Source organism: Vespula vulgaris, chromosome 1 (genome assembly GCF_905475345.1).
Source record: "Vespula vulgaris chromosome 1, iyVesVulg1.1, whole genome shotgun sequence".
Lineage (NCBI taxonomy): Eukaryota > Metazoa > Arthropoda > Insecta > Hymenoptera > Vespidae > Vespula > Vespula vulgaris.
This window is the reverse complement of record NC_066586.1, coordinates 16,440,718-16,463,311: the sequence shown is the minus strand read 5'-3', so window position 1 is coordinate 16,463,311 and position 22,594 is coordinate 16,440,718. Positions and strand designations below refer to the sequence as shown.

The window sequence follows — 22,594 nt, the reverse complement described above, 5'->3', positions numbered from 1 at the left end:
GGAATTAAGTCTTTCCTCGGAGGATCAACCGCTCTCTCTCTTTCTCTCTTTCTCTTTCTCTTTCTCTCTCGATCCTACGATCTTTTGAATAACGAATGAGTCTCGTTCGTGTCAATCCACGCGGGAAATTGAAAATTTCATCGGATGAGTTATAGATCAAAGTCGACTACGACTTTAGTTTACTGAAAAAGATTACTTAAAAAGAGAGAGAGAGAGAAAAAGAAATTTTTAATGGTTGTCAACGCGTTTTAACAAGACAGACGAAGTGATTATAAAAAAGAGAAAGAAAGAGAGAGAGAGAGAAAGAGAGAAAGAGAGAAAGAGAGAGAATGAAATGAACTTCGATAAACTCGATATGTTATTACTCCTACATATCAATTATAAAAGGAAGAATATAGATACTCGAAGACAATTTCCCTTCTTCGACGAAAATTCTAAATATTTTTACGAACAGTTGACCCGAATATTCCTGCTTAGTCTCGAACTCGGTTAGGTAGTTTCTTTGGAACTTGTAGGTTTACTATTAAAGAAGAACCATCACGGCCAAGTTTAACACCCACGACACGTTCTTAAGGTACTTCAAATATTTCATAGAGTTTAATCGTTCTTTGCCACTAGATAAAACAAAAATTACATAATATAATAATAATAATAATAATAGTAATAGTAATAATAATAAAATAAAAAAAATAAATAAAATAATAAAGTAAAATGAAATAAAATATATATATATGTTATATGTATCATAATAATTAATATAAATATACTATATAATTATATTATATTATAAAAGAAATATTATGAAATAATACTTATCACATTCTCGAGCATATCCGAAGATCGATGAGAATCAAGTGCTATATAATTTTGTAATAATAACTTGAATCTGATTAAAAAAAAAAGAGAAGAATAAAAAAATTAAAAGAAAAGACAAAGTGAATTTCTTTAGATCTATATAGAGTAATAGTACGAAATATAAGATATCATTTATATATATATATATATATATATATATATATATATATATGTGTGTGTGTGTGTGTAAATCGGAATTTTTTTTACTAATTTTAATATGTCTTGTCCAATCCTTGATCTCATATTAGGCACATATTTTATATTCGATACAGTTATCCTAAATAAATTCATCTTTAAATTTAAACGTCTGTGACGATTAGCTTTTGAAAACGGATAGTCGATCGAATATACGTCGCATTAGAAACTAATTCCACTCTGAACTTCGTCGTTTGTTAACCGCCTCGATTAACCCGTATATAACGTGTCACTTTGTACTTGATTGCTGCGAGTAATTAATTCCCTTGGCGTTTCTTGTCGACTGGAACTAATTAGATTACGGAAAAAACACATGTCTCTTGTTTCCGTAATTTGTATTCCGACTTACTCGAGAGTATAAAATATCGTTAAAGGTAATGGATACACGTCCATTGTTAATTTCTCTCGACTATAATTAACGAGGAATATGGTGCGTTTAGTTTAAATTGCATTATTGAATTTTACATAACAGGAGACCAGTATACGTGAGATAAATATAAGTATCTAAAGGATCAATGTCGGTAAAATAGAAATTCACTTGAACGACAGAGCGACATCGCGTTCTACGTTATCGACGTGAGATAATAAATTCTCTTATACCGACGGTCGTCTAAGTTGTAAATAATTTATACGGATAATTCAGGATGGTGTTACTGCCTCTCCTGAGACGGCCATTAACCATGACGTTCTAGTTCCGACAGCGGCAACTTCAAAGAACTCCTGTACCTAAGTGGAAACACGAACCGTGAATCGATAAAAATGAATGGATCAATTCTGATTAAATCTAAACTATCAATCATTCGAATTCTCTTTGCTTTGATACTTCTGTAAACATTTTCAATCGCAATGCGGTGTGACCACGGTACCATAACTTTTAAACTCTGTCGTTGCTCTTGCAAATGGCGATGCAAATGTTTGATACCCCGTAAGAAAAAACCTCCGCCGCCGTTTAACAGGGCAACAAGCAGAGATACCAAAATTGGTTTACATCCAAAATTGTATACCCATTATTCGCATGCACCGTCGGTTGGTCGATACAATGTTTTGCCGATCAAAACTAAAGGACAAGCAATAAGGTAATTATATCGAACGAAAATGTTTTACACTGATAACGAAGAATCTTTAACATAGATTTATCAAAGACATTTCGTTGTTCGATAATAATACGACTTTGATGATTAATTCAGTTGGAAGAGAGAGTTGGAAACGAAACAATTTTCTGAGAGCTTGGGTGGTCGTTATTTGAAATCACGCTTAATTCAAAAAGATTTGATGATCACAGGACGTGGTCCAGGAACTCACGAGATAGAGCAATGGCCCGAGAACGTTCTGAATAAACCTTGCAAGAGCATACACGAAGATGTCGGTTTTGGCACTGTTCCACGTTTCAAAAGTGTTTACTCTAAGACACCTGGTCCAGGTCCAGATTAAAAAACAAAAAAATATTTCTTACATTTGGAATTATTTGAATTAATATTGAAAGAAAGAAATTTCTATGAATTTTAGGATACCTTAAAGTACATAATCCTTATTATTATTTGGAGCTGAATAGATTGAAAGGTTTTTCCTCCTTACCAACCTTTGAATACGATGGTCTTATGCCAAGATTTAAAGATATTCAAAGAGACCACTCTTTGCCATGTAACATGTACTCCCTTTTTACTATTTACTATTACAAATTTTTCAGATCGAACTTGTTTGATAATAATGATTATAACGTTTCATAGATATAATGTGAAAGATTCGAAATCCATTGAAGCTGTTTTAAACAAAGTTATTGGAAAAAGAGGGCCGTACGATTTATTTACAGGCATCTATTAATTTCACAAAAATTTAAATTTCTCCAAATATTTGTATAATCTAAGTTTGATAACATATTTCATTTCAGGACCAAGGGATGAAACTACGTTGAAGGGATATATGAGTAAGAAAATAGAGGATTATCGAGGTTGGCCGCTAAGTTTGCCCGGTGAAATAGACAAACTTTTACACAAATCGAATTATTACAAGGGACGTATCACGACATGTCCAAGGTATATCATAAAAATAATTATTGTTTAAAAGTTCTCGAATAAAACAATAATTGCTTTTAGATTTCCGAAGATCAGTGGATTGAGGATGGCATTAAAAGATATTAACATGTGTTACAAGGATCCAAATGATCCTGGGCCTGGCTATTACAATCCTTCCTCACCTCGAAAACCTAAAAACAGAATGAATTATCCTTTCGATAGTAACATCGAAAACGTTCGACCGATCATGCAAGACGTTGGATATCCTGGACCAGGAAGATACAAAATTAAAGAAGTTAAACGTATCAAAGGGAATGGATGGACCTGGATCTTTAAAAGCAAAGAACCTAGAACTATAGGTGCCATCCTCCCTAAACCTTACAGCAATTTTTGATCAATTTTTGTATATCTCAAAGAAAGAAAAGAAAAAAGAAAAATAAAAAATAAAAAATAAAGAAAAGAAAAGTCTTACTCGTGAAGGATCCTCCTCAGTTGGCCGATAAGTGATCGGAAGTGTTAAAACCGATCCAATTTCAAGAGTTTTCCCAGGTGGCATAAAAAATGGTCCCAATGGATTGAGCAAAGTCACCCGTACTTTTACCTCTCTGAAAAAGAAAAGGCAAGAGTTTGATACGAAAACTTCCGAGATTTCGACACGCAATTACATCACGAGGGAGATAGATCACCGAGACGACACGGAGAAAGTATTGACTTAATTTATCCATAAGATTTTGCAAGAATCGAATGCAACAAGTTTTGCCTTCTTGTAAAAAACAGAGGGAGAGAGAGAAAGAGAGAGAGAGAGAGAGAGAGAGAGAGAGAGAGAGAGAGAGAGAGAAGGAAGAGAAGATTAAAATCTAACCGACGATCAAATTTCTCTTTCTAACGATATATACCTGTCGGAGATATTTTTCACTGATAAAAACTTCCTCGACGACGAGCCGATGATCGTTGGTTCGAAACTTATTTCACGTGTAGTATTCAAAATGATTATAGCCGGTTTGATTACAGGACAATAAAGTTTAGCAAAGAGAGTTTCTTCTCTTGAAATACCGTCTGCCGTTTCGATTTCTATCGAACAGGCGACGTCTATCGTTGTTGAGTATGCCTCGAAATTTTCCAAAAGATCGCATTCTCCTAAAAACAAATCGTTGCTTGAGATTTTTAAGTTTTCTTTCTCCTTCTTCGTTCGATCGGTTTCTTCTACTTCGTTGTCCTTTGATCGTTTCTGCCTACGCGTCTTAGCTACAAAGAAATATTGAAAGAAATGATTTTTTCAAAAGAATTTTTAATTTAGTCAATTATTGTATGTAAAATAATATACAAAAAAAAAGAAAGAAAGAGAAAAGAAAAGAAAAAAATTACCAGGCAATTTTTCTTTTCTCGTAGATTTTTTTTCAATGTTCGTCAACTTTTCCGTTTCCAATTCCTTCGCAATCATAGAAGCCTTCAACTCTTGAGTTCTCTTCGTTACGGCATATTTCGATAACTTTGGCTCGAAAATAAATTTGATCACGACGAGATCGTTACTTCGTAAACGTCCACTCGCTGGGACGATGCTCATTTGACGGGACGAACACCTAAATTCGTAACGAGCTGTAAACTCTTTCGATTGATCCTTCTTCAATACATTACAACTGCAATTTGGATAAGATGCCATGTTGAAGGCCCGCAACTCGATGCTGATCTACATTCGTAATTATTAACGATAATTTTACATATTTTACGATATAACAAAGTAACGTATAAAAATGAAAATCAATGAATTCTAAATATATCGTATCAACGAACAAAATTGATACTTAAATAAAATTCTGTTTACGTATCAATAAAACAAAATGTACCGTCATTGATTTTTACGATTTAATATTGTATTTAAATAAATATTTGCAATGAGTAATTAAAATTCTTTTTCGCGATAACAGTATACCTTATTATACGTACAATGTTTCAAAATTTCAATAACTCACTATGGAAAAGCAACCACAAGGAGTCCCTGGAAATTCTAAAATTTGTTCGCTCAATTCGCAATATGTATCGACGATATAGACCGAGACTTTGATCACATTTTTCTCAATTCTCTTGTCCATTTTACGATCGAGCTTAGAAACTGCACTAGATGTATCTGGTTCGAAGAAAGAAAGAAAAAAAGAAAGAAAAATATCTATAAAAACAATGATAAATGTAATTTGTATTATTATTGAATATATTTTCATTTACTTTCTTCTTTAAACGAAGTTTGTTCATATTCATCATTAATGTCTTCAGTGATATCACAACGACGATGAAATTCTTTTTTCAGATCCTTCAAGTTTTTCTTCCGTAACATTCGACATTCATTTCCATCGACGATTTTTGTTTTAAATGGTAATCCCGAACCCATCCGAAATTGTTTTGATTTTCTAACGTAAGGATTTTTCAGCTTGTCAGTCTCCAATTCTTTCCCACGTCCAGCGAGCTCGGTGATCGTCACAACTTGTACAAGAAAACTAATTTCATAGTTACTATTAGATCAGCTCTTGATCTTTGCACTGAGGCTACGATAAAAAGATTGAAAAGAAATGTAGATATAAAGAAATGTATCTCAATGACGACGGCGAAACTTTTGAAAGAAGAAATGTCTGTGGGCTAATCTAACTTTCGAAAAAAGTGATTAGAAATCTGTTATTAAATAGCTGAGATAGTCAAAGTATAGTAGAGGTATTGCTCAACGAGATCTTTTTCTATTTTGTTCTTAATATTTATATATATATTTTTTTCTTATTGTTCAATTGATTAAAATCCTTACCTTCGTTCTCCCTCCAAACCATTGACACCTAATTCATTTCCAGGAATGTCTATTGAAAATGGTGAATAAATCAGATGAAGGGGTATACTCTCGCCAGGTAAGATTTTACCAAAACCATAGTTCGGCTGTATCTCCATGAATGATGGTAAATTTACAAAACCGTATTCTTGAACTAGCAGGGAAACGTTTGTCAGTGTCAACTCTGCGAGTACTGATTCGTGAGTAAACACTCGACCTAACTCTACGTGACTCGGTTCTAAAAATAAAATTATAATGATTGATAAAATAAAATATTTCTATGGTATTCTAAATTAAATCATTCTTTGTATATTAAATAAATTTTTCTGAAATTAATGCATCGATATGCTATATATTTTTAGTATAGAAGTATTAGAACTATTAGTATAGAACATTTTACTATTATATAAGATTGATAAATAAATAAGTCAACTTTATCATTCTTTAAAAATGATCTCACCTAATATCAAAGCATGACAAGTTGTAAGCGTACTGAGAACTTTCAAAATCAATGGTGATGCATTAATGGCGTCCGCTGACATTGATTTTACATGTATTGGCACTTCCAATACGTTAGATATAGAATTATAGTATCTAAAAATAAATCCAATTTAAATTATTATACAAAATAGATCTCGATAAAAAATACCTTCTCGATTTTTTTATTATATTAGATTCAGGAATAAATCTAACACTGATTGTGTTAATCGATTCAGGCTGGATTAAAGTCGATCGTGGATATAAAAATATTTGATTTTTAAGAGATCTTGGTATACTCATCGACACTTCGATGCTCGATCGCCCTATCGAATAGATTATAAATCATTATAGATCATTATTTTAGACTTTCGCTTCGTTTATTACTTAACGGGTAAATGATAAATTAACCAGTATTGATAATGTTAAAGTTCTGTTGATATATTCCAAAATCCATCACGACAATCCCTAGATCTATATAAGATGGATCTAAATGGATCTGTAGACCTGTTGCTTCTGCCCACATTGATACATCCTGCGTAAATCATTGAAATATTCAACGATGTTATATATACGTATAAAAAAATTGTATCCGATATATAAACTCGATAGAATATATCCTTTATCGCGTACACGCCTGTCAAATATTTCTTTGTTGATTTTGAAACGTAATTGAAGATTTTCGAAATGAAATCCGACGTATTTCGGATAAAATCGTATTCTCAGACGACATGAAAAATCAGCTGGTATATCGATCATAGAAAAACTCATGTTGTTTTTCTTCCTATCGTTTTCGTTATCGTCGATCAACCTATCTATAAAAGAATTATGAAAAATGAGAATAAAATATAAAAGTTATTTATTTTAACACTATTCATTTAACCTTCGTTAAATAACATTGAAATATCTTCGTCGCTCGATTCCACACTTTGAATTTCACCGTTCTCGAAACTCCACACGAAATAATTATATTTACGATCTTTATTTTCGATCAAAAGCGTAAATAATTTTTTCCCTTCGTTAGAAATCGTAAGAATTTTTTCGTTCAATTTCGAATCGGTAAATTGCCAAATCGGTAAAGAAACAAATCTACAAACAAATATTTTTAATTTTGTAATTTTTTTTTTTTTTTTTTTTTTTTGATAAGATCTACCTAATCTCTTGCGGATTGATTATGGGTATGGGAATTTCAGGTAAGCAATGAATCGGTATAGAAAAACGATGATATGTCGTTGGATTGTCAGGTCCAAATGTTAAAAAGTGTATCATAGCGATCACTTCTTCTTCGTGAATCGGCAAAAATTTTATATTTATTTTTACATGCAAGCCGGGCTTTAGTTTAGCAGCAGAATACATGTTCACCTAAAATAATATAAATTAATTTAAGAAAAAGTTCCATATATATATACAGAATATACAGAAACGTTTATAAAAATATAATATATAGGCATTAGTACATACGTATATATGTATATACTCACTTCAATAACTGGTTCCCAAATTTTCGTTTCGATCTTATGGTATCTTATATAAGCCCATTTAGAAGACTTGTTAAAAATACAAACTTTTCGACAATACGTTTTACCAATTTGAAAGTCCTAAAACAATGTATATAAAATTATAATTGATCGTAAACATTTAGAGAACGAAAGAGAGAGAGAGAGAGAGAGAGAGAGAGAGAGAGAGAGAGAGAGAGAGAGAGAGAGAGAGAGAGAGAGAGAAAAAAAAAGAAATAAAAGAGATTAAAAAAAAAATTGTATACAAATGTTACTTTAAATTCGATTTTATCAGGATTCGCATAAAAACAATTATCAATTGGAAATTCATCATCGTCTAATAGTAAATGTTTCTTTTTTTCAAAATGGACGACGGTCAAGCCTTCCTTCACCGTAGTAACTTTTTCTTTCGATTTCGTTGACAAATCTTTTTCTTCAACTTTTGTACTTATTTCATTGTTCTTCTCAGTCGTTGTTATCTCTTTGTTAAGTACAGTTATACTTTCCGTTCGTTCCTTTTCTTTATTTTGAATTTTATACTCGCGAGATTCGATATATTTTTCGAAATAAATATTAGGACATTCTTCCTCATCGAACGATCGAACGCTTCGTATTCTTTTTATTAACTTTATACAACGTCCGTTCATTTCTCGACTAATTTTTTCAATAATCTCGATAGTTCGTTTCTTCCTAGCAAATTTTTCTTTCTTCCTATTCCTCTTAAACGTAATAATCTGAAATAAAATAAGAAAAGAAAAAAAAAAGAAAAAAAAATGGAAGAAAAAAAAATAAAGAAATAATATTATTTATTTATTACGTTGAATAGAAATGACATTACTTGATCAAAAATAGGATGATCGTAAGGTAAACTGCCATCAACGATCTCATACTTTTCTAATAACCTACAATTGTTAATGAAATCTTTCTTTTCGTTTTCTTTTTTCGTTTTCTTTTTTCTTTTTTTTTTAAATCATTAAATCAACAAATTAAATTAATAAATATATTACCTGTTAACAAATTTCGAACGATCGTGTTCCCGTATCTTTTTTCTTTCTTCCAAATGACACAAATAATCCAATCGTTGATTCAAAAGTTCGTTCTGCAAAATTTTCCGAATTTTTAATTTTACGCGATCTTGAGTTTTTTAATAGATCAGAAAAATCCATCGACGATTTGTTATATACCTTGAGTCGCATGAAGGAAACGACGAATTTTTTTTGAGAACATTTCTTAAAACGTTCGTTTTGTATACTTTGTATTTTCAAACGTAGCATTCGTTTTAATATAGATAATTTCGTACACGCGTAATCTTTATCTTCTTTTTTATCTTCATACTTTTCTTGAGCCAATTTCGAACATTCCTCAGTACGAATTCGCTCATATTTTTTTAAGGTTAATAATCCTTTGAAAAAAGATAATAATTTAACGTTTGGTTACACAAAACACTTGAGCTTGACACATAGCTTACCTCTCAATACGTTAGATCTCTCACGTTTGAGTCTAGCCTCGGTTTTCTCGTCGAAAATCTGTATTTCTTCCTAAACGCACAAAAATTTGATATACAAAAAAAAATATATATATAAATACACAAATGAGGTTATAACTGATATACCTTCTTTTTCACACTTCGAAAACGTAGATTTTGACAAGCCATAACGATACGTTATAACGTGCTACGATTTTAATTCGTAATACCGATCGTATGTTATTGGATCGGAAAACAAAAGAATTTGAGCGATTGAATGGTAAGAATCGTTCGATGTTGAGTATCGATCGACATTTTTTAATACGATGGATCATTAAGGCTTTATTAATTTTCATATGTGTACGTTCGCAAATATGCGATTTTAGCGACAGCTGCGGACAAAATATGAACTACAAACGGAATAGAGGGACACTGTCATTATGCGGCTTATAATATCGGTGTGTAAGCTTGCGTAAGTTATAACCTTCTCGTATAACCTAACAATCGCGTTAGTGTGCGATAGAAAGTTTTCTAGTTGAAAATAGTATTTATTATTTTTTTATTATTTTTTTCTTTAATTACGAAAAACTAAAAGTTAACTACAACGGATGGGAGGGCAAATGCAACACACGGTAAGGATAATTCACAGATTCCATAATTATCGTGATTCATACGCGGAATTACCGTACTTGGCCACTTTTGATTTGATTTTTTTAATCATCATTCTCCTCTACGCCTCTTCCTTCGAAGAGATGAAATTTCCTGCCATATGGAATCATAACGAAAACGTTTTGGATAATAACGTACTACGAGATTATCATGGCTGCACCGAATGCATAATTCATGGGTATCCCTAAGGAACTTTGAACCCGTTCGTTCTCTCGATCTGGCGCTACCGGATTTAAAAAAACCTTATTATTTCATCGTTTTCCAACATCTTGAAATCTTTCGATAGCTCTCATTTCACGAATCAAACACTCGATATTATTTTTAAACGATAATAAATAATAAAAATTAACGATCTTTCTTTGGCCATTATCTTTCGATATCAAGCGATATTAAAGAATAATACATATAATATGCTTTAACGATATTATAATATCGACTTTTTTTTTCTCCTTGAAAAATAATTATCTAATCGAACAAACAAAATTGAGTAGTGAAATATTGATTTTTAATCAGAATGGAAATTAATTGTAACGATACTTTTAATTTGTCATGTCGTTCCCATGAAGGTTAATGAAATATTACGTTTTGAAATATAAAATGTTGTTAAGTCAAATAATCGAAAAATATAACAGTCGAGAGAAAATGATCGCTCGTGTCTTACGAGATAAAAGAAGAGGAATAAGAGGAAACACACAGAGAGAGAAAGACAGACAGAGAGAGAGAGAGAGAGAGAGAGAGAGAGAGAGAGAAGAAAAGAGATAAAAATTTTTCCCTGTTAGCCATATGTCGAATAATTTCGAATATTAATAGGGATGTTGGGAGAGGAAGGTGGTGAGGGAGGGGGAATTTCACGGGGCAACTGACACCCATATCTTATAATAGGGGAAACGAGTGTACCCGCGGATAGACGACAACGGCAGATTAATCGACATCCAATTAAGTCTAATAACTTTTTAATTTACGATCGGTTGCTTCGACGTCGCAAAAAAAGACAAAGAAAAAACAAAAAAAGAAAAAGAATTACCAGCCGTCACTACGGCATTTTTCACATCGATCAACGATCGAAGATCATTAGTACGAAAATTTTTGTAGATTAAGTTGACTAATAAAAATCAATTTAAAAAATATATATATAATACGAATAACCACGAATTTCGTGAATAAAACGAATAAATAATCATTGAACAATAACTATTGAACTAGATAATCATTGAACGAGATTGTCGATCTAAAATAATTGTAAAAGTTATAATGAATACATACACATACATATTTTTCGACAAAAAAGAATGAAGAAAGTTGACACGCGAGAAACGTCAAATACTTCCGAATATATTATTTTGAAAATAATTGAAGACTTCTGTCCGAGAAGTATTCACGAGTGGACTGTGTCTTCTTTCAATTGTTTCTGCTCTAGGTCTCAAGGTCACTCATTGACCGAATCAGGGGGTGGTCGTTTTTCGAAGATCATTTCTCTCTTTTTCTAGTTTTATCTGTCTATCTATCTATCGTTCCTTATACTTTCTCTCTCTTTCTCTCTCTCTCTCTCTATCTATCTCAAGAGTTGGTCGCGTGCCCGAACAGAAGTCACTTCGTGTTTTCTCGTAAATCATTCGAATGAACAAAGACTCAAATTCGTTCACACAGTGGCACACGTTTCACTTTCTTGTTAAGCTACTATACATTTACGAGTTCGAATTTTCTCTCTCTCTCTCTCTCTCTCTCTCTCTCTCTCTCTCTCTCTCTCACTCTCTCTCTCTTTTTCTCAATCTCTCTGTTCCTCTTTTTTATTATCTTTCACTGTTGCTTCTGTTTACTTTCGTCATTCATTCTACTTTTTCCCATTAAGCTCGTCTTCGAAATGGTATTGTTAAAGGCGTCCTTCGAAGGTGCCTCAACCCAAAGACCTACTGGCCCTAAATTTTCTTCAAAAGTGTGTTAAATAGGCGTTAGTTTAAACGTGAGTACGTGTCCCTACTACTTATATATAAACCCATCGATAAGTTTTGGCTTCTGAAACCTTTTCACTTTTAAAACCTGTCATGAGGAACAACGGTGGACTCCTACTAGGTGAACCTTTTTTTATCTACAATAAGATGTAAGTTCTCACGCGATAGAATCGAAAATGCTACTGGTATTTCTACGTAAATTTTAAACGTAAGAATTCTTTAAATATTTACTCGAACTTTTCCAACTTTTGAAAAATCTTTTGAATATTCGATAATCGAGGTAAACGAAAACGAAAAGAACGATCTCGATCTTTTCCATTTTTCTCTCTCTCTTTTTTTTTTTATATTAGAATTCGTTAAAAAAAAAAAAACTGATATATTACAGACAATAAACATATATAAACGTTTAATTACATTCATTTTTTTTGTAGTTTCATTTTTTATTTTTTCAAGATTATTAAATTACTTTTTATTATATTGTTAAATCAAAATTTTTTTAAATTATATTTAAGTACCTCTAATCATTATTATTACATTAGAAATCGCGCATGAATCGTAGACGAACCATTCGATAAAATTTCGAGAAAACTTGAAAATAAATAAACTGCACGTTATTGAATCTATTATATTTAGTATTTTATAAATTACTGTGATTGAAGAAGAGAAAGAGAGAGAGAGAGAGAGAGAGAGAGAGAAAGAGTGAGAAGAATGGTCACGGAACGCCCATCGAATTATCGATGCACACGTGCCTTTTGTGAAAAAATTCTGTCGAGTAGAGAAACAGTGAGAAAGAAAGAGAGAGCAAGAGAGAGAGAGAGAAAGAGATCGATGTGAAGAGGGTGTCGAAGGGGGGAGGGGGAGGCACCAGAGAACACGGGGGAGGTGTGACGCGTTACAGCTGGTTAAACAGCTGTACCCGGAGAAGGATAGCCGTGAACGAGGCGACAAATTCGAACAGGAGCCAGTAGAAAACCGTGTATGAAATTGGAGTAGGTAGCTTCCCTAATTCTTCTATTTTACTTTTCTCTCTCTCTCTCTCTTTTTTTTTTACTTTTTTTTATGTCTTTTTATCTCTTTACACACCGTACTTCCACTTTTCCCGAAAGAAAATTTATTTTTATCATCAGTGACATCTTCATCTTTTTCTTTTTTATTTATTTTTTTGTCTTTTTTCTTTCTTTCCTTCTTTTCTTCGATAGGTACGATCCTTCTCACGAAAAAATTTTTCGACTGGTTTTATGCCGATTTTTTTAGGTCGCAATATAAAATATGAAAAGTAGTAGAGTCTTTTCATGTTCCCAGTGAAAGAAGTTACATGGATACTATGGTGTCTCGCCAAAAAAGCAGGGCCAATAAAATTTACGAGTAGTATTCTTTCTCTCTCTCTCTCTCTTTCTGTCTGTCTGTCTCTCTCTCTCTCTCTCTCTCTCTCTCTCTCTCTTTCTTTCTCTCTTTCTCTTTTCATTTCTCTCGAGTTAAAGTATTCGATCCTCTTCTATTCCACAAACTCACAGGAAACTTGTCCTTGGCACTGCTGACCTACTTACCAAGTCCCCATTGTTAAAATACAAACCGAACTTGGACTTGTAACGGAAGGAGAAGAGAAAATTTTGCTAGACTATGTAGGTTACTATGCCGTCATAATTCCCAAAGGATTCCTTCGTCTATCCATTAACTTCTCCTTTGGAGTAGGATATGTACTTATATCTATCTACCTAGATTCTACTTACATATACCTATCGACTTATATATACCTATTTGAAACCTACTTATATATATCTACCTAGAACCCACTTATATATATCTACCTAAAACTTAAACTTTCTAATCTTTTCAATTCTTCTTCATTCTTACCTTCCTTCCTTCTTTTCTCTTTTATTTTTATTCTTTTGTTAAATGTTCTCATCTCACGAACTGCTTGTCATAATCTTTAAATTGTCTATTATTCTTTCAGCTCAAAGATATTTATTAATTGATAAAAAAAAAAAAAGGGAGAAAAGAAAAATATTCATTCGTTTGAAATCTTATCGGATAATAGATACCTATTTACCTGTTCTACATTGATATCGATTAAGAACGCTTTAGATAGATACGAGTTACGTTAATCGTTTTATTAAGTTCCCGAAGAAATTGAGATTTAATGAAAAAGCATCGTTAATCAGCGAATCGTTTTCTTCTTGTTTCTTTTTCTTTTTATTTTTTGTTTCTTTTTCTGTAAACCGTATCACAACGTTAAAGCCTTTTCTTCGTTGAAACGCTTTAACGTCGTCGTAAGATGGATGCTATTGTTTGCGATGCCAGTTTTGTCTGATCATAGAATCGATCGATATAAATATTTCTCATCGAAAGTAGTATTATACAATTTCATTTTATGCGAGGCAATTTTTTACAAGCGTGAATACAAAAAAAAGAGGAAGAAAAAGATAGATATTAAATGAACTATAGATCTAACGACGACTAGATAATTGTCTTTTTAATTAAAACATATTTAAAAAAAAAAGAAAAAGAATGAAAAAGAGAAATAAAGTTTACACAATTACCACAGAGCAAGATTAATTTTATCATCTTATTATCTAATTCTTTTTTTTTTTTTTATAATTATTTCTCTATCGTATTTGATAAGACAAACCTTTTTTGTTTTTTTTCTTTTTTTTTTCTTTTTTAATTCGAAACACGGGGAAAAACTCCGTAACAATGTGCGAACTGAAGATATTACATAAAAAGAGAATAATTCCACGTTTTGACGCACTCTTGATAATTAGATAATTACATCTACGACGTTGCTAGCGATCGTAACGATAACAATTGCTCTTTGATAATTATTCTAATGTCAAATCGTTACACAATCTTTTTCTATGTTTACGAATACGATTAACAAAGTTGATATAACAATTTAAAACAAAATGAATTTTTTATTTTAATCTTATCGAAATATCGTTAAATTTCAGATGCAAAAGGGATATTCCTATTCTTTTTTTCTTTCTTTTCTTTTCTTTTTGGCAACAAAAAAAAGGTTCCGACATAATCGAAAAATAATGACGACAAAAATTGCGCGACAATTTAATAATATTAATCAAATCCGTGTATATAACGATTCAGAATTCTCATAGTCGCGGCATATATTGAAAAAATTAAAAAAAAAAGAAAAGAAGAGAAAAAAGGAGAAAGAAACAAGTCAAAATTTATCTATCCTTCCTCCCGGCTCTTCTTCTCCTCTTCTTTCTTCTTCGAGAAGAGCAGCCGCCGGAAATTTTGCTGCGTCAGGGTTTCGATGAAGCAAACTTTAAAGGATGCCGCAACACCGGTAGCGATCATTATCCTTCCCCTACGTAAAATCGTTCTTCTGTATCGTAGTTGGTAGTAGCTGACAAATAAGCAAACAATATGTCGTCCATTAAAATTCATCTCAATTTTTTATACTCATCCTTATCTACACCTTCTTATCGACGTCATCATAATCGAAACAATTCTAAGTTATAATCGATACTTAGGTATACATATGTACTATATGAGTATGTATGTATATCCATAGGTATTTACTAACGTTATTTGTCACGATGATTTTGCATAAAAATTGCATTAAGGTGTCAGAACACGTGCGGATGAAAGATTTTTGAGAAAGTTTGAAGCACCTCCACAACAATATTTCGTCCTCGAGAATGAAAAGACTTTGACTTGCGATAACGGACATTTCACGGAATTTAGTTAACAAATCTGACCGTAAATGGATTTGTAAATGAAATTTTACGTCTTTTTGAGGTACGAATGAACGGCCTCTTCCATCTCTTTCAAACTCGTCGACGATTTCTCCGATTTTTGCAAATTTCTATTGGTGTAACTATAATTTGTCATATGACAAGTTTGAAGAGAGAATTTAATTTATATATGTGTGTATATGTGTGTGTGTATATATATATATATATATATATATATATATATATATATATATATATTGTTTATAAAGATAGATATTTTTAGATATTTCTTCTTCATTTTCCATAAAAAAATAATAATAAAAGGTATATAAAATTATTGAAAATTATTGAAATAATTTATAGAAAAACATAACCAACATATCTACATATCGACATATGTAATCAATTTTATCTAGTGTCGATTATAAAACAAACGTAGATTTATGACATAAATTAAAGATATAAATATAAATTTATTTTAGTTAATACAATAAATTAAAGAATGGCGGAAAAACGAAACTATGAAGTAACAAAAGTTAGAAAGAAATATATAAAATTTCATGTCCTTTAACATAAAATGCGACAAATCTTAGAGTTTACAAAGATTTCTTATGGTTGAAAAACGGCCACACGACGGCCACCATTGAAACCTCTACTTTCGAGCCCCTCGTAAAATCATCAACTCGTAAAATTCGATTTTTGTTTGTATTCTATAAGAAAGTCAATCTCGTAAATCATATTGCGAAGAGATATATGACCTTGGAATGGAAATCCAAGGCCGTATAAGATAGCCACGTTTCTTCCTTTCTTTCTTTTCCTTTATATTTTCAAAAAAATATCCGAATTCTACAAAAATTGATTTTAAGCAATGAAATCCTAAAATAAAAAGTCATATCTCATAGTTGTCTCAATAATCATCTTAATCCTTCTATGATTTTTTTTATTCTCAATTTACTTTATATAATTTATAGATTGAATGTTTGATGCATGTCGTATAAAAATTTATTATATCCCGTTGCAACAAATAAATTCCTTCTAAAAAACAAAAAATGAAAAATTAAATTGAATTAAAACATAATAAATAGCAACAATAATTGTTTTAAATATCAATATAAAATTTTATTTCTTGCAAAAATTAGTATCTATCATATGAAATACTCAACATATAATATATGAATATTTATGAATATATATATTTGTATACATACACATAGATATTATATTATACATAGATATACATACATAGATATACATACATATATATATATATATATATATATATGTATAATATTGTAATAAAAATCCATGTACGACATTGACGATATTTTCATGATAAGTTTAGTCGGAAGCCGTTTGAACTTGGCTTGGAATAAAGCATGAACCTTTACCATGGTGTATTGCCAACGATATTTGATTTAACGCTCCGATAAACGTGCCATTTAAGCCGGTCTCTCGCTTTAGCAGCCACACGACACACGGAAAATCTCAAGATTTATGACTTTCCATTTTTACGCTCGCATGGCCGATATAAACGTCGCGAGTCGCGAATAGTTTCTCTACCTATGTAGTATCCTTTTTACGAGTTATTTTTGTATGTCTTTGCATCTTAAGCTATAATTATCAAAAATGTATATCCAGAGACGAAAAGGATGAATCGATTAAGTTATTTCTGTGTCTTGTCTCGTCGCCAAAAACGAGTTGACATTTGTAAATAATATATACATATGTATCTAATGAAAAACGATACAATGAAAAACAAAATGAATATAATAAAACAATTCACATATCTACTAATTTGATAAAATTATAGGATAATAGTGTAGTTAAAAAGAAGAAGAAGAAAAAAAGGGAAGAAAATTAACATCCATCCGTATAATATAAAATCATTAACGAAAAGCTAGAAATCTGTTGGTTACAAATAAAAATATGACCGAGAGATCAAAATCGATATTATAGCAATCAACATCGTACTTTCGTCATGGCGCTAAGAGTGTTCTTTCTCTAATCAACAATATGAGGATGGGTTGGTAGGGGGACATGAGGATGGTGGAAGGGGGAAGTGGATAGGAGTGTAAGAGTGGAGAGGGGGTAGCTACAAAGAGAAGGGAGAAAACCGACTCCTCTTCCACACTCTTTAAGTCGAAACGAACGAACTTCCGAAGTTCTCCGAGTTATCTTTCGAAGTATATATATATATATATATTCCGATGGAGTGGAGGGAATTGGACCGCCTTTTGCCACGCCTACTTGAACCCCCTCTATAACGGACGAGTAAGTACCACTGACAATAAGAAAAACGGAGGTGAGGATACGCACGAAGTGTTTAGAGAGATAGTATAGTAACTATTGTAACGATAAGACACGGCACGTAAGTAAGTAAGTAAGTAAGTAAGTAAGTAAGTAAGTAACAAAGTAAGTAAGTAAGTACTTACTTTTGCGAGTTTCGCGCCAGTGATAATCGCTATCCCACGTTTTATCTACCATGCAAAAAGTTACTTGATTTATTTCTAGGGGAGGTGGATAGGGCTTAAATTTTTTTTCACTCTCCTTTCTTTTTTCTTTTTTCTTCTTTTTTTTTTTTTTTTGTTATTTTAATCTGTAACAAATTCCGTTCTAGTTTGATGTGTTTGTCGTTTGAGATTGGAATTAATCGATACGAGGGAAAATTATTATTATTATTAGGTTTTGCGTGTGTATACTTTATATTAGGTATTATTAGTATGTATAGTATATACGGGTATTCATTTTTTTATATCTACTCTACTTTCTATTTTCTATTTTTTTATACAATTTTATATTACCGTATCTTTTGTATTTCTACCTTATTACTATATATTATATAAATTAATTCCTATATATTATACCAATATATAGAACTATATATTAATTATCATGTATTATATAAATTAATGTAATGCTTAATGCATCGGCTAGGAACAATATAGCTGTGCATCGAAACAAGACGACTGAATTAGATATGATAGATGTGATAAGTGATTACATGGAGGATGTTCAACATCTTTGGACTTATCTGATCTCTTGTTAGAGAAATTTTATGCGAGCAAAAGAAATTATTTTTTTTGTTTTAACTCTTTTTTTTTTTACAAAAATATTTCAGTTTTATCGATATTATTATTTTTCGTACGTAGATATCTATTTTTTTACAAACGTATTTATTCGATATAGATTAAATTTAGGATGTACTGAAGATTCAAAAAAAGTAGTGAGTCATCATTCATTGAATCATCCTAAACGTACACACACATACACACATATATATATTATTTATATAGACATATATAAAACGCCTAAAAAGTTTTTATTTAAGAAAAATCTCGGTCCTAACAATTAATAAAAATTTTCATCGATTTTGAACAATTAGTTGTACATTATGAGAAAATATTCTCGACAGATAGTTATGAATTATGACTTTTCGTATAACTACAACAGCATAACGCACTTTTATACATTATGGCCATTTATCTGTTTTAGTGGCCATTTATCTGCTATTTATACGTGAAGTGCGCCAAAGTTCTGTAGAAGGACACGAATGAAGGACACGTTTCAATTCTTCTAAGGTGATTTTTGGAATTCTGTGAAAATTTTCCATCTGGTGGCTGTCCTGTAGAAGGTAGTATTACTATAGTATTTCTAACAACAATTGATACCTTTATTGCGACTTATCCAAACAAACTATTTATCATTATCCACAATATTAAAATAATCTTGATATTTATGTTAGAAATATGTATCTATACACGTGCTGAACGAGTACTAATCGAAAAAGTTTCAAAATCTAGAAAGATAAATGCATGTTTATTTTTTTTTTTTTCTTTTATTTTGTATTATGAGTTCTCCTCCTCTTTCTCTCTCTCTCTCTCTCTCTCTCTCTCTCTCTCTCTCTCTCTCTCTCTCTCTCTCTCTCTCTTTCTTTTTCTCCTTCTCACCAATCATACTTTTAATTTAGCAATATCGAATTGTTTTAATCACATATATAAAATTAATAAGTTACTTGAGGTTAATATTAATGTTATTCATCATATCAATTTAATAATTATCGTTTCGTAATTATATCGTTTAATAATTATTGTTTGCTAGTGTTAAAGATTTTAACAAAAATCTCGAAACTTTTCTGTTGCTTTTAAGATGATAATTATACTATATCATGATCGTTCAAACAATGTTACGCATAATTATATTTTTTCACTTTGAGATTCTATTAAAAAATATATATATATATATATATATATATATATATACGTAAATAATAATATTGTATTAATGCAGTAGATAATTTTTATTTTAAGATCTTTTACGAAGATTTGAAATTTAAATTTTTCTTCTTGTTTTGTTTCTTTTTTAAGGATAATATACAAATCTTTTACAACTCATAGCGACCCATTGAGGGACACATTGAGTGGTCCAAACCAACAGAATCTTAACATTTCTGAAGAAGAATACTTATCTCTGTCGGTTAAAATAGGCGTGGTTGTTCCGAAGTATGACCACCCAGTAGTAATTTTTGAAAATTTTGAAAATTTTGGAAAATTTATAACTAATGTTTTTTTCGTTACTTAGCATTCAATTGGATTACTTACGCTTGCCAAAAAGCCATCGGCAAAAGCTACCTGTAAAAGTAACGGCAACTTTAACAACGAATTTCAACTTCACTGATTTTAACCATGAACACGTAAAAGAATATTTTTCAAAGAATATATTCATCAAAATTATGACATCTGACTAGCTAAGAAATAGTCCCTTTGGGAGCGACTAATTGAGATTCACCACAGGGGGTACCACAAAAAGACTCTGCTAACAACAAGGATTATCAGATTTACCGCGAGAGAAGTTAACTCTTCCTATTGCTAACCCTTTTACTACTAACATAAGATTGGGAGGATTGTTGTCACCTTTCTCGCATTACAAATTGGCTAAACTTTCTAGCTAATATTGTCAGAAAGAATCTATTTAGAAATATAAACGATCTGTTTTCCGACGAATGCTAAAAATATTTTCTCTAACTGGAGAGATTATAGATTTTTCGGATTCTGGGACGAATTGAAGTCCATTCATTGTTAGCAGAATAAATAGAGTAGTAGTCGCTATTCGGTATAGTACCTGCTATAGCATTCAATTTTATAGAGTATCGTAGTACCTTAATAGTTAGGATGTTCCTTATAATCGGTAGGTTTGAATCACTTTGAGATTAGATCTAAGCTAGTGAGATTGGTGATTAGTACTAGCGATTAGTTAGATAGGAAGTCTCTACGGAGAGATAGGCGAATCGAACGCGCGTTACCACGGATAGATTCTATGCGGAAAGCGTATCTCATTAATTGTCTCTAATAATAGGTGAGGTCCAATGTTTTGCTTATTTCGGTCTAAAGATTAACACTTTTTGGTATCCGTGAAAATGATCTAATATATCCTCGATGATCTTGGAAGAGAATAATTTCTTAGATTGGTTACGTCCGATGCCGAAGAAAATTTCTTAATTATTCATAAGAAAATATGACACGTTCTTCACGTTGTTCGGAATGACTAATCTAAATCTTTAATACAAGATACATGTAACATGTAACATGTAACATGTAACATGTGCAAGGATAATCACGATCATCTTGGATAATTACAAGGGAAGGAAAAATGTATCAACTTTGAAAGATCATATGTGCTTCAGTTATTTTCAATGATTCGCTTGATTGTTACGATTTCATCTCTGATGATAACAATGTGATATATCATATAATACTTATATTTAAAGTATCTCATCTATAAGATATATATATAATAAGATATATATATATATATATATATATATATATAGATCTATAGATCAATAAAAAACTTAACAAATTTATAAAGCTATCTAAACATGTGTATACAAATCTATAGATTATTTATAAATTCGCTAAAATCGATTACTCCAACTATCCTCTATTCTATAAATCCATAAATCTATAAATTATTCATAAATTTATCAAAATTGTTTCGTAATTGGGATCGTATATAAATTACATCTACAATTATAAATTATATATTTATCTTATCGATGATATATTAAATAATAATTCTGAGAGAAAAGAAATTTTAAATATTCAAAGATATATTATATATTACTTTCAAAAAATTCATCAAATATTGATAAGAAATCATGACTCGTTATGAGTCCGACGGCAATGCTGGTGGGTGTCAGAGATAAATCCAATCTTCTACCATAAGAAGGAGGAACAAAGAATCAGAAGATCGCAAAATCAGCGGGGCACCGAGTCGATCGCGGAGAGCAATTGGGTCCTAATTTAAGGAGAGAGAAAGAGAGAGAAAGAGAGAGAAAGAGAGAGAACGTGTACAAAAAAAGGGACGTAATTTTGTGGGCGCTGCTCCGGTGTGTCGGTCAACGACGGGCGAACGGACGGACGGACGGACGGACGGATGGACGGACGAACGGACAGAAGGACGAGAAGGACAACGACAACGACAACACCAACAACACCAACAACGACGACGACGGCGACGACGACGACGACGAAGAAGAAGAAGAAGAAGAAGACTATGTGGACCGGCTGCCTTGATAAATTAATTTGCACCGGAAACGTCTGACAGGGAAATGACGTCGTTACGTGCTACCGAATAACGCTACGGGGTACCTTGCCTTTTGTTCGTCGAACAGACTTCTTATCACCGCATATGTATACCTCGCCGATAGTATACCCACGTGTAAGAATAAATATAAAGGACCACCGCATAGGTGACTAGGGGAGATTTACTTTTTTCTAATTTTATCTTATTTTTTTTTTCTTACTTTTTTCTTTTTCTTTTTTTTTACTGCTTTATTATTATTATTATTATTATTATTTCTGTGGAAAAATGTATATCTCATATCATTAGTTTTATTGGATCTATTGATTTTAAGTTATAAAAAAAAAAAATTCTGATCATTGAATCTAGTTTTTTAGTTCATCGAGAGACGGATCG

General features: G+C 31.5%; 3 protein-coding genes across 3 annotated transcripts in view; 2 read left to right on the top strand and 1 right to left on the bottom strand.

Moving 5' to 3' along the window:
* Nucleotides 1–1,082: 1,082 nt before the first annotated feature.
* LOC127065706 (uncharacterized) lies at nt 1,083–9,562 on the bottom strand. Its single transcript, XM_050998473.1, has 17 exons — nt 9,454–9,562; nt 9,310–9,379; nt 9,026–9,243; nt 8,849–8,940; nt 7,827–8,575; nt 7,499–7,707; nt 7,229–7,434; nt 6,757–7,160; nt 6,518–6,671; nt 6,329–6,462; nt 5,851–6,106; nt 5,283–5,551; nt 5,033–5,187; nt 4,428–4,749; nt 3,959–4,307; nt 3,535–3,667; nt 1,083–1,776 (listed from the first exon to the last, which is right to left on the bottom strand). The coding sequence occupies exons 8-17, from the start codon at nt 6,869–6,871 to the stop codon at nt 1,690–1,692; spliced, it is 1,974 nt and encodes a 657-aa protein (XP_050854430.1). The 5' UTR covers nt 6,872–7,160; nt 7,229–7,434; nt 7,499–7,707; nt 7,827–8,575; nt 8,849–8,940; nt 9,026–9,243; nt 9,310–9,379; nt 9,454–9,562; the 3' UTR covers nt 1,083–1,689.
* On the top strand, nt 1,890–4,066 carry LOC127065740 (lymphocyte expansion molecule-like). Its single transcript, XM_050998532.1, has 6 exons — nt 1,890–2,126; nt 2,238–2,470; nt 2,557–2,698; nt 2,778–2,860; nt 2,939–3,083; nt 3,144–4,066. Exons 1-6 carry the CDS (start codon nt 1,897–1,899, stop codon nt 3,454–3,456), a joined length of 1,146 nt encoding a protein of 381 aa, XP_050854489.1. The 5' UTR covers nt 1,890–1,896; the 3' UTR covers nt 3,457–4,066.
* A 264-nt stretch (nt 9,563–9,826) lies between the features above and the next one.
* LOC127065712 (protein gooseberry-like) overlaps nt 9,827–22,594 on the top strand; it is a 51,263-nt gene continuing 38,495 nt past the window's right edge. Inside the window, exons 1-2 of the mRNA XM_050998487.1 lie at nt 9,827–9,938; nt 19,112–19,250. The gene's annotated coding sequence lies outside the window, so the exon portion shown is untranslated. The remainder of the gene's footprint in view (nt 9,939–19,111; nt 19,251–22,594) is intronic.